Genomic DNA, 11,074 nt, shown 5'->3' with positions numbered 1-11,074 from the left:
TGGTCAGCGCATTACTTGCATTGTGGCTGCTAAAACAAGCAAAAGCAAAGAAAAGCATACAGTTACACATTGCATCAGTGGCGACAGCAAGAGGAAGCGGGCAATAGCGATAATATAATAGCGCAGACACACCAAATTTAGCGAAGTCCTCAACCATCTGTGCGATCCTTCTGCCAGAAAAATGTGAGACACAGATGGCGCTCGAACTTTTTTATTTTTTATTTAATTGAGAGATTTATTAAATATTTAAAATTCTGGCATGGAGTTTATTGATGTGTTTTTAAAACTTTTATATTTTTATGACAAAATATACCTTAAAAAAAAATTTGGAAAAAAAATTATATTTTTTAGTTCCAAACTTTTGGAAAATTTTTTTTTATTAATTTTGCAAACACTCAATAATAAAATTTTTTCTTATTGGTTTATTTGCAGGCTGTAATATAATACGAAGTACAGTAAATCTTAAAAATTAAAAAAAAAATATCGAAAATTTTGATTTCTTAAAGTGATAATCTTCGGATTTTTTAAAGAGAAATATTTTCGGTTCTTCGTAATATTTTTTATACTCCTTTTTTAATTTTTTTTCAGGATAAAAACACTAAAACATAAAAAGTTTTTAAAGAAAAAATTTAATTTTTTTGTTTAAAATTTTTGGAAATTTTTTTAACAGTTTTGAAAAATATGCCTGCTCAGATTATTTTCTTTTTTTTTAATAGCTTTATTTGTAGGTCACAGGTTTGAAAAAAAAGTAAACTGCAAACATTTAAAAAAATAAATTATTATTTTCTGATGTATTCTATGTCGAAAATTTTTGTACAAAGTTTTTTTAAAGTGAAATATCTTCGGATCTACATAACATTTTTATAATTTCAGAATAAAATTTACGTATTTAAAAATAGTTTTTGAGAAAAAATTATATTTTTTTGTTCAAAATTTTTGGAAAATTTTTGAGTTATTTACGAGTTTTGAAAAATACGCCCGCTCAAATTTGTTTCTCTTTTTTTATTTTTTTAATTGGTTTATTTGTAAACTTAAGCGATTTTGGCCGTTTCTTTGTTGTGCGAACCTGCGCCAATTGGAAAGAGCAAGTAAAGTTCTTCTTCACCTAACCTTTCCAACCTAGAGGAAGTCCTCCTCTGCTACTACCAGCTGGTATCGCATCGAATACTTTCGTGTTTGTATCCATTCGTAGAACATGACCCAGCCAACGATGACGCTGGATCTTTATTCGCTGCGCTATGTGTATGCCACCATAGTCCACCTCCTTCGTTTTTCGCCCAAGGTCCCAAAATCTTCCACAGAATCTTTCTCTCAAACACTCAAGTGACTCATCATCGAATATTGTCATCGTCCACGCTTCTGCGCCACATGTTAGGACGGCCTCATGCGAGCCTGGTAGAGTGTTAGTTTTGTTCGTCGAGAGAGGACTTTACCTACCCTTTGCCTACTTAGTCCAAAGTAACACTAGCATAAAAAAATACATAATTGGCGCGCACACTTCTGTTAGGTGTTTGGCTGAGCTTCTCCTCCTATTATTAATGGCGTCCGTCTTGATGTTGTTCCACAAATGGAGGGACCTACAGTTTCAAGCTGACACCGAACAGCAGATTTTTTTCATGAAGAGTTTTTTCATGGCAGTCATAGACTCGGAGGTTTTCCATTGCCTGCCGAGGAGCGACCGCTATTAGAAAAAAACTTTTTCTTAATTTTGGTGTTTCACGGAGATTCGAACCCACGTATTCCGAATGGTAGTCAAGAAGTCTCTTACAACCTCGAAATCATAACTGTAAAGAGTGGCGTGGGTGTCGCTATGCTAGTGCGCCGACTGTTTGTTTGATGATAGGAGGTACCTTGTGTTGTCAGCCTAGAAAAGGCAGAGCTAACGACGCAGCTGTTCAGACCGAAGATGTCAGTATCATCTTTATTATTGCTACTATTATTATTATTATATTTTTTTTGTTTTTTTTTTTTCATTTTTGTTTTTTCATTTTTGCCATAAGCTCTTAAAGTTCATAGACGGAATGAGTAAAAATGTTAAATATTCATACTTTGAAAAACTCGATTTTTCTTTTCTTATCAACACCAACAAATAAGTATAAATAACAACGCTTAAGTGAGTAATTAAGCAAAATTCCAAATCCTATCTCTGGATATTTATTACGTTTTGATTTTCGTTATGATAAATGGCATTTAGTGTTCGTGCACAAAAAGCTGAACAAACCCACATTTGATAACGAACTAAGACAATAAACAGAAAGACCACAAGCCAGCTATGGCAGACAAAGAGAAATGTATAGTAAGGCCAACTACAACACACAAAACTATTATATTCGCACAAATAAATATTTTAAAACGCCATCAGCCATAAATAGAAATTCTCTGGTATTACTACATTTGCTCTGAGAACATAATTCAACAGAAATTATTTATAATACGCCCACAAGCCCAGTCCAAACCGTACGCTCCGTGCAAGTGAGCTCAAGCAATCATCGCACACACAAACATGCATAGGTACGTACACAGAAACAAATGTGTATGTGTGTGAGTGTGAGTGGTAGCTGCATTTTGAGCAACCTTGAGTGTAAGTAAATGCACTCACAGCTACTAAACACAACAGCCATACTATAACTAATACAAATACACAAAGGGATTAAATTCATTCGTAGAAGCAGTGAAAATCCTCCAAACTGACCAAACGGTGGCGGCAGTGGGCGAGTACTCCGGCAAGCCACAGCAGCAAGACCGGAGAGTTGAAGTCCATAAGCAGAGATAACTGCTCATGCACTTATAAAAATAGCTTATGATGCAACAGTAACTGAATTATGGCGCACCATCACAGCAACAGAGTCTCAATCGCATACCCAATGGACCGAAATGGACAACGCTGATGCATCACCAGAGCGCATAGGTGTTGCGGTGTACGTTGGCGAAGAAATAGCTTTACTGGCATACCAACTGCAAAAGACCCTAAGAGTAGTAGTAGCTCATGCATTCTAGCCCATACAGGCAATGTGGCAATAAGCGAGCACAAATTAGTATACTCGAGCTTTGGCTGCTGGAGAATTATTGAAACCGCCCGCGCCGTTGCGGCACTTACTTGACCAACAGCCTGTTGGCCTGCTTTTGTCATTCAGCTACAATAGATTTGGTAGAACAATGGCATGGCAAAATAAGTGAGCTGCTGTTGCCAAACCCATTCACTGTTATAATGGCAATGGCAATGGCTACTGCAGCATCAGTGGTACCATCACCAACACCAAGCGTCGTTTACGTGCAGCACTGCTTGTGGCATGCATATAAAGCATAAGTTATGCACTTCCGTTGGACGAACAATGAACACGGAAATTTCATTTAGGTATTTCTACACCTTCACAAAGTTTATATAACAGTAGAGAAGTGGCTGAGCCAGTGTACGCCGCAAAGCTGCTGGCCGACAACCACAGGAGCAGCACCAGCAGCAACAGCAGCAGCAGATGGTATTGGTCACAGCCGCATTGGCATGGTCAAGGCGCATAGCAGCACCGGAAATTCTTCATTTGCTTTAACAGCTTAGCAAACAATAACCACAACAACAACAAGAAAAACAATGACAGTTGCAAACCCATAACAAACAAAAAGGCACCACAGCCGTGACTCGGGCGAACTTTTAGCAAATTAACACAAAGGCAAACGTGATGAGCCACCACCCACCATTGGCCAATTGGCCAGAGATCGGAGTAAGCATTAAAAACCTGATATTAGCTTCCTCACCTCCGTACACACACAGTCATGTCGCAAATCGGAATGCGGCATGCAGGCATAAATTTAGCAAAGGGCAGTGATTTGTTTATTGCATTCTGTGGCCTGAATTGCAAAAAGGCGGCGGTGATTCTTGTGAATCATCCAAAATAAGCGTCTAATAGGCAAAGATTTCGGGCTAAGTGCATGTGGGTGTGTGTGTGTGTTTGTATGCACCAGCAAATATAAATGTGTGTGGCGCGCATGACAAGGATGTGTCCGGATGCGAGGATTTCACTTTAATTAGACTTTTGAATCGGAAATTAAATTCAGAGGAAATCAAGGAAGGTAAAAGGAAATCCTCTGTGTGTGAATAAAGGTTATGAATATTTTCAATTTGTTTGTGTGTAGTTGAAAACAATTAAGGGGGAAACTTGAAAAGATGTTTGGAAGTTGCTAGAAAAAAGTTTACTCAACTGGTATGGTGCAGTTGTCCATAAATTGTATTGTTTTTTGGTTATTTCGACAGAAAATCTCCTAATCACTTTATGCTTTTCCTACTTCTTTCTAAATTCAATATTATGTACCCCAGAGAGTGCGTTGATTGAAAAAAATCGGAAAACCCGCACACGATCAAGGAGAATGCATCCTCAGAGAGTGGCGGTTAGATGCGGATTTATTTTCTATGCGGAGCTCTTCGCCATAATGGAAACAGTGGAAATCATATTTTGGATAGAGGGTTCGAGAAAGTAAAAACTAAAATACTTTCAGGCAGTCAATCGGCTCTCAAAGCCTTGAATAGCTTCACATTCAAGTCAAAAGTCCTAATAAAGTGTAACAATGCACTCAACAAACTGACCGCTCATAATGAGGTCTCACTGATTTGGGTACTAGAATATGAAGGAAACGAGAAGGCAGACTTTTATGCCAAAAAGGGGGCAGAAGGGCTATTTATTGAACCAATCCCATTTTTCGGCTTTAACAAAAATAATATAAAACAGGAAACCAAAAAATGGATCCAAACAAAAATCAGGGAACACTGGAATCACTCCAAAAAGTTTTTGAACTTCAATGCCAACAGAGCAAAATCTGCCTTAACTAGACTAAAAATGGCCTCAGTTTACTCTGTGGAGCACTTACAAATCACTTTGCGTGTAATAAACACTTTAACACAATAGGGTTATCTAGTACAAGATCATGCAGGTGCTGCTGTGATGAAGAGAAATCTATGGAACACTTAATCAGCAACTGTGAGGCATTCGGCCACAGGAGACACAGAATCCTGGGCTCGTACCTACTAGAGGAGGAAGACCTGCAATTGATCCCTCCCAAGCAGCTGGTTCGATTTCTCGGTATACTAAATATTATAATTACGTAGTTAGGGGCGCACAATACATCAATCTGATCGCAGTGTATAAAGGCCTTAGCCTAACCCGTGCAACTATTACCATTACCATTGGGTGCGGATTTCGGAGCGGTGGCATCATTAGTCCATTTTTTCTTCAAAGTGCTACGGGAAATGCTATTCCGGTCAACGATGAAATCGAAAATCGAAGACATGGACTTGGGCGATCTTTGGTTTCAGCAGGATGGCACGCCATGCCACACAGTCCATACCACAAACGACCTTTTCCGCGCCGTACTCATAAACGAGCCGTCTCGGCGATGTCAATTGGCCACTTCGGTGGTAGGATTTAAGGGATTTAGTCTTTTTTTGTGGAGCGCCAATGTTATCCTAGCCCTTCGTGAGGTAGAACCAGAGTAAATTTTTCTGACTCTGGGAAGCTTTTGGAAATCTGTGTAGGTTAAAAGGAAGCGCTAGTGCGAGCCAATTGAGGCAGCCACATGTATGAAATCGTGTTCCATAAATAATGGAAAATAATTCGTTCTTTCGAATAAACCAAAAATATATAGAAACAAGGTGATTTTTGAAGTGAAACTTCTTAGGCGTCGAGAATGGAGAGTAAAATTTCAAAGCCATGCAACATTTTGGGCATTTTCGTTCCACGAGAGAGAAAAAGATATAACGTATAGGAAAAGGAGAGAGAGAGCTATACCTCATATATATCTTAGATACACTTTAGGCTACTTTTCCTGAGTTTTTCCTTGTGGTTGCTTATTTCTAGTGAGAAATAACACTGCGTACTTTTTGGCGCTTGTTTGTTGGTGTAAACTTGTAGGAAATATATTTTGGTGCCTACTGTTTGGGGCGTTTTCTGGTCCCAATTTTTTTAGTGTTTTTTTTTTCTTGGTGCCTACTTTTTGGCGCTTATTTCCGTTTCCCGGCTAGTGCATGTGCGTACTATAAAGTGCTATCCATTCCGGCGTCGGATTTATTACTATTGCCTTGCGGTAATTTGTGCCGTTTCTGCGGTCCTGGAATCGCTGCGTTTGTGCGGGTGATAAACGCTCAGAGTAGTGATAAACCTACACCGTTCGACCCTTCTCCGTGTTTTGTAAATTTTGTCTATTTGTATTCTAAATGTTGTGAATTTATTTGGATATATATTCTCTCTCTCTCTCACTCTCTCTCGGGTCGCTCCCTCTTTCTTTGTCTGCCTTGAAAGTTTCACTTCTGTTATGTGTACTACGCTACACGCACTTTTTTGTATAAGCCGCTACATGGACCACCCTGTACATACTTTTTATCCTTTGTCAGATATTTGACAAAGTTTTTTTTCCAATTTGCAGATGTGGGTCCTGATGTTGTCTTCAAATAGTTGCACCTATATGCACCACCCTGTACAGTGTTTCGCCAATTTGCGATGTGCGTCTTGATGTTGTCCTACAAATGGATGCACCTACAGGTTTTTATCTTATCAGTAGCAGGAAAATAGTTGAAACGGGAAATCTTACAGTAGATGACCACGCACTGGAGCTTAATCTATTCATCAAATATCTTGGAGTAATGATTGACCTCAGGAATGAGCTTTAAACAGCCCCTAATATACACCAGCGGTAAAGCAGAGAAGGCTGTTACTGCATTTACCCGGATTATGATGCAGATGAGAGGTCCTAAGCAGGCTGCTAGAAAACTACTTAGCAGTATGGTATCATCTATCTTACTGTATGCTGTACCGACCTGGATAGCAGCACCAAACTGCAGCTCAGACATGAAAGGCATTAAATCAATATGCCGGCTATGCGTCCGCAGAGTATGCCCCGCATTCCACGCCGCATTGAAGGATGCTGTAGTACTCATCGCGATGTGCTACCAATTAAGCTGCTTGCATTCAAATTCCCTGGAGTAAAAAATCGCTGAGCAGATCCAGCACAGCGGATAAACCGAAAGACTGAACGGGAGCGAAGCATCCGTAGGAGGAGTAGAAGAACTATATGAACGGACGATGGACTTATCAATTGATTCCGAATATCTCGAAATGGATAAATCGAAAATACGGGCCGATAGACTTCTACCTGACCCAAGTGCTTAGTGGGCATGGATGATTTAAATTTTATCTGCAGAGGACGACCCGTACTAGACTTAGTTGAAGACGCAGGGCATATTTTCTTTGTCTGCCCTCGTTTTGAGTTCGGGAAGGGAAGAATTGGGTATTTAGTTAGGGAAGCCAATAATGGTTAGCGGCCTAGGGGATATTATGCTTGACTCAGAAGAACATTGAGCCACTGTCAGTAATACATATGGCAAAAATAGTAATCAGCAAACTGTGTCGAGCTGAACAACAGCGCAGATCTTCATGAAGAGGCAATACGCCCCTCCCCTCCTCCCGTGAAGATATACTTAACGGTTGTCGCACGGGAGCGAAACGGAGCCGCAGTAGGTTTTTAGTGGGTAAGTCGAAAGACAAGTTTCACACTTTTCGGTTTTCAATGCTTTTTGCCACCTCCATAAAAAAGAAAAGACAAATAAAAAAAAACATAAAAAATTCAAATAAAAGAAATAAATAAAAGAAATAAATAAATAAGAAATAATCGCCAAGATATTTGGGACGGCGTCTTTGAAGAGCAAGGGACTTACAGAGGAGGTGTTGTACTGACTCAAATTCTTCTTCATCTCCACAACTACTGCATAAGTCATTGTGAGGTACCTCCATTCTTGGGTGCAGTGGCTCGTTATAACACCTGTAAGGACGCAGGTAGTTGATCTGCTGAATCCAAGCAGCCATTCAACAGGAATTATAGTATGACACATTTAAAATCCATCCACTCTTTTATAGCCAACAAAAGGTTCAACATTTCCCAAATTTAATAAAAGAAAAAACATTTCTCAAATGAACTGTAACTGTAACCATTTATTAAATAAAAGCTTTTAGGAATGGACTTTTTGAACATCTCATTACGTTGCCTGCGTTGGCTATGCAAAGTTACAAAATTTATGTATAGCAATAAAAAATAACTATTTACGCTACCAACACCGATTAAAATTTACTAACACTCGTACATTTAACACCACAGCTAATCAAAGCAGCCAACATCGCCTCTCGTTTACCAATCGTGTCCATGGCCGCCACCACCACCACTGCTGCTCTCCTTCTTCTCCGACTTTTTCCACTTCTTTTTCTCTTCCTCCCCCTTCTTTTTGTCGCCCGCATGCTCTTCGGCCCACTTCTTTTTCTCCTCATGCTCCTTCTTGTGACCCTTGTGCCCCTTATGTTTGTGACCTTTCTTACTGTGCCCCTTCTTGTCATATTCGTCTTCGTGTGCGCTCTTCTTGTGTCCGCCCTTTTTATGATGACTGCCTTTTTTATGTTTTTTCTCTTCCTTGAAACCGCCATGTTTCTCCTCTTCACCCTCGTCATGGTGTTCGTCGTAGTATTTTTTCTCTTTCTTATCCTCGTTTAACTTGTGTACGTGATGTTTACCCTTAATGGAATGGCCCTTCTTATATGAGCCGTGATCTTCAAATTCATGTCCCTTTTCACCCTTTTTCGCTTTCTTATGTTTCTTATGGTGACCTTCGTCTTTTTTGTGTTTTTTCTCATGTCCCTCCTCCTCTTCTTTCTCACCCTTTTTACCCTCCTTATCGTGATGGCCCTTTTCGCCCTTCTCGTGGTGCTCCTCCTCTTTATGCCCCTTCTTGCCCTTTTCACCTTTCTTTTTCTTATGTTCACTGTGCTTCTCCTCTTCAGATTTTTCCTCATACGATTCCTCCTTTTCCTCCTCCTCTTCCGCCTCTTCTTCCTCTTCCTTCTTTTCATCCTCATGTTTCTCATGCTTCTCTGAAGCGGCTACTTCCAAATCATTCAAGTTGGGCTGTATTCTGGCGCTAATTGCAACTGCGCCATCTGACTGTGCCACCAATGCGGCTAGCGCAGGTGAATTCTCGACAAACAACAAAGCGCAACCCAGCATAAAAACGCATCCAATGCTAAGGTGCGTCCATGTCCATGGCGAATGCTCTCTGATGCGCAAACCCATGGTTGGTAATATTCATGCACGGCAGGCCGTAACCTCCGATCCGTACTCCAATTGGCTCGCTCGGTTTTTCTCGCACAAATGCTTGCTCGTTGTCCGTTCCTCACTGTAACCGTTCCAATGCTGCGCCGAAACTACAGTGCACGCGTAGCGGGCAGTAAAGAGTCTTTTTATGTTAAGCATTTAGCAATTTTCCAGTGCCTACTTCAGACGCTCGTAAGCCTCACCAACAGTTGCCACCCATGGATGTTATTACGATTTCCACATACCAGCAACTTGTCACTTTGCTAATTGAAAAATCCAATTGGCCATGAAGCTGCAGCCTGCGGTCACTATGCTAACGGGGCGGTAAAGTTATGGTTCCCTATGCGCTTCATTGGTTTTCAGCAGTCGATTGTTTTATTGCACAAGGAAATAGCTTTGCATTAAAAAAAGTATGAATTGGCTTGAAAGGAAAAGTAAGGAAAATGTACAATTTTTTGCTAATTTTGTATGTATTCGCATATTTTTGTGATCAAATTGGAGACTCTACTGAATGAATCCATGCGCAAAGATTGACAGCTTAGAGTAATTTAAACAAAATTTGAAAATTTAGAGAGCAAATAAATAGAAAAAAATTAAATCAGAGTAGCTGACTACTCCTGCTACCAAGGCGCATTCATTAAAGGTGGTGGCACTAGACCAACAACAATGTTGTCGTAGACGTCTGTTTGTCAAAGCAAAGTATTGTGAAACTAGAAAACAAATAATGAATTCGCCTTGTTGCGTTCTGAGCTGACAGCCACATGGGCACGGCGAAAGATTTATTAACACCACCTTTAACAGATTCGCCTTGGCTACTACCTGTCCAATATGCCATGGCGCATTTAGTTAGAGAAAAAAAAGAAAGGGACGAACTGTGTTGAACAGTCGACATTCATTTGAAGCTAAAAACATACGGCGATAGGCGAATGGAACGGTTTTGTGTCCTTTCATTTTATGCTGGCATCCGAATGTACACGGCGAAAGAAAAAAACTAATCAGCCGGTCTACTGCTATCACTTTTAATAAATTCGCCTTGCAATGTGCTTCGAACGCACGTCGTATACGCAAACATCTGTCGTTAGTTGATTTTTTCCAAAAACCGTCAGCAGATTTCTCCCGTCTAGACAAGGTTTCTAATTTGTACTTCCTAAAAATGAATTAAATTAATTTAGAAAGCAATTGTTGTTGTTGTTGTAGTGTAATCACCGGTCGTCTTTGTCTAGCTCATATAAAGGTAGGCCCAGGAAACATGCTGTTTCGACAGGTTGAGTCCAGAGGGAGAGAGGTGTTAGATGAGTAGGTTTTAAAGGGCATGTGAAAAGGTGGTTAGTGTCGTGCGGGGTGCCTTCACATGCCGGACATATGTTTGGTATGTCGGGGTCGATTCTGGATAAGTGGGAGTTTAACCTGCTACAGTATCCACGGGGAAGCTGGAGCTCTTCATTTGCTGTAGGTGGTGGTTGGACTCCGATTACGGAATTCGGTGGACGGGAGAGAGGATTTTTCCCGACCAAGGGCTGCCGCCTCAGTAAACTAGGCCTGTCTAGTGAACCAAAAGCAATTGTCTCCGAATATAATTGAAGTCCCTTAGTACCGATGCATCAAGCGCTACTCTCAATGCGTGGTTTGCGAAAATTGAGAGTCGCTTAGAGTCACAAAAGCAGAGCATCATTGAAGAGCTAACATTACGATTAAGAGAATCAGAAGAACGGGTAATGGAGCGATTCAGTGAGTTGTCAGCGGATCTTATGAACCTGAAGTCGGCAGTTAAGCACATGGAAGAGCGGGTAAAAATAACTGAACAGAAATGTGCTAATGTAGACAAATTGCGCAGCGAGGTATATGCACTTACCGAACAACTAAATGTATACGAGAACAACGCAATATCAACAGATGTTATTGTTAGTGGGTTGCCTATAAGAAAAGATGAGGACATTCTAAATGATTTCTCCAAGCT

The 11,074-nt window shown here is 40.3% G+C and overlaps 1 protein-coding gene across 1 annotated transcript; it reads right to left on the bottom strand.

The window, feature by feature from the left end:
- Positions 1–8,163: 8,163 nt before the first annotated feature.
- On the bottom strand, positions 8,164–9,096 carry LOC129248954 (cilia- and flagella-associated protein 251). Its single transcript, XM_054888563.1, has one exon. It carries the CDS (start codon positions 9,094–9,096, stop codon positions 8,164–8,166), a length of 933 nt encoding a protein of 310 aa, XP_054744538.1.
- Between the last annotated feature and the right edge of the window lie 1,978 nt (positions 9,097–11,074).

Source organism: Anastrepha obliqua, chromosome 5, assembly GCF_027943255.1.
Source record: "Anastrepha obliqua isolate idAnaObli1 chromosome 5, idAnaObli1_1.0, whole genome shotgun sequence".
Classification (NCBI taxonomy): domain Eukaryota; kingdom Metazoa; phylum Arthropoda; class Insecta; order Diptera; family Tephritidae; genus Anastrepha; species Anastrepha obliqua.
Note: the sequence above shows the minus strand (reverse complement) of the source record. Positions and strands in the feature narration are given on the sequence as shown.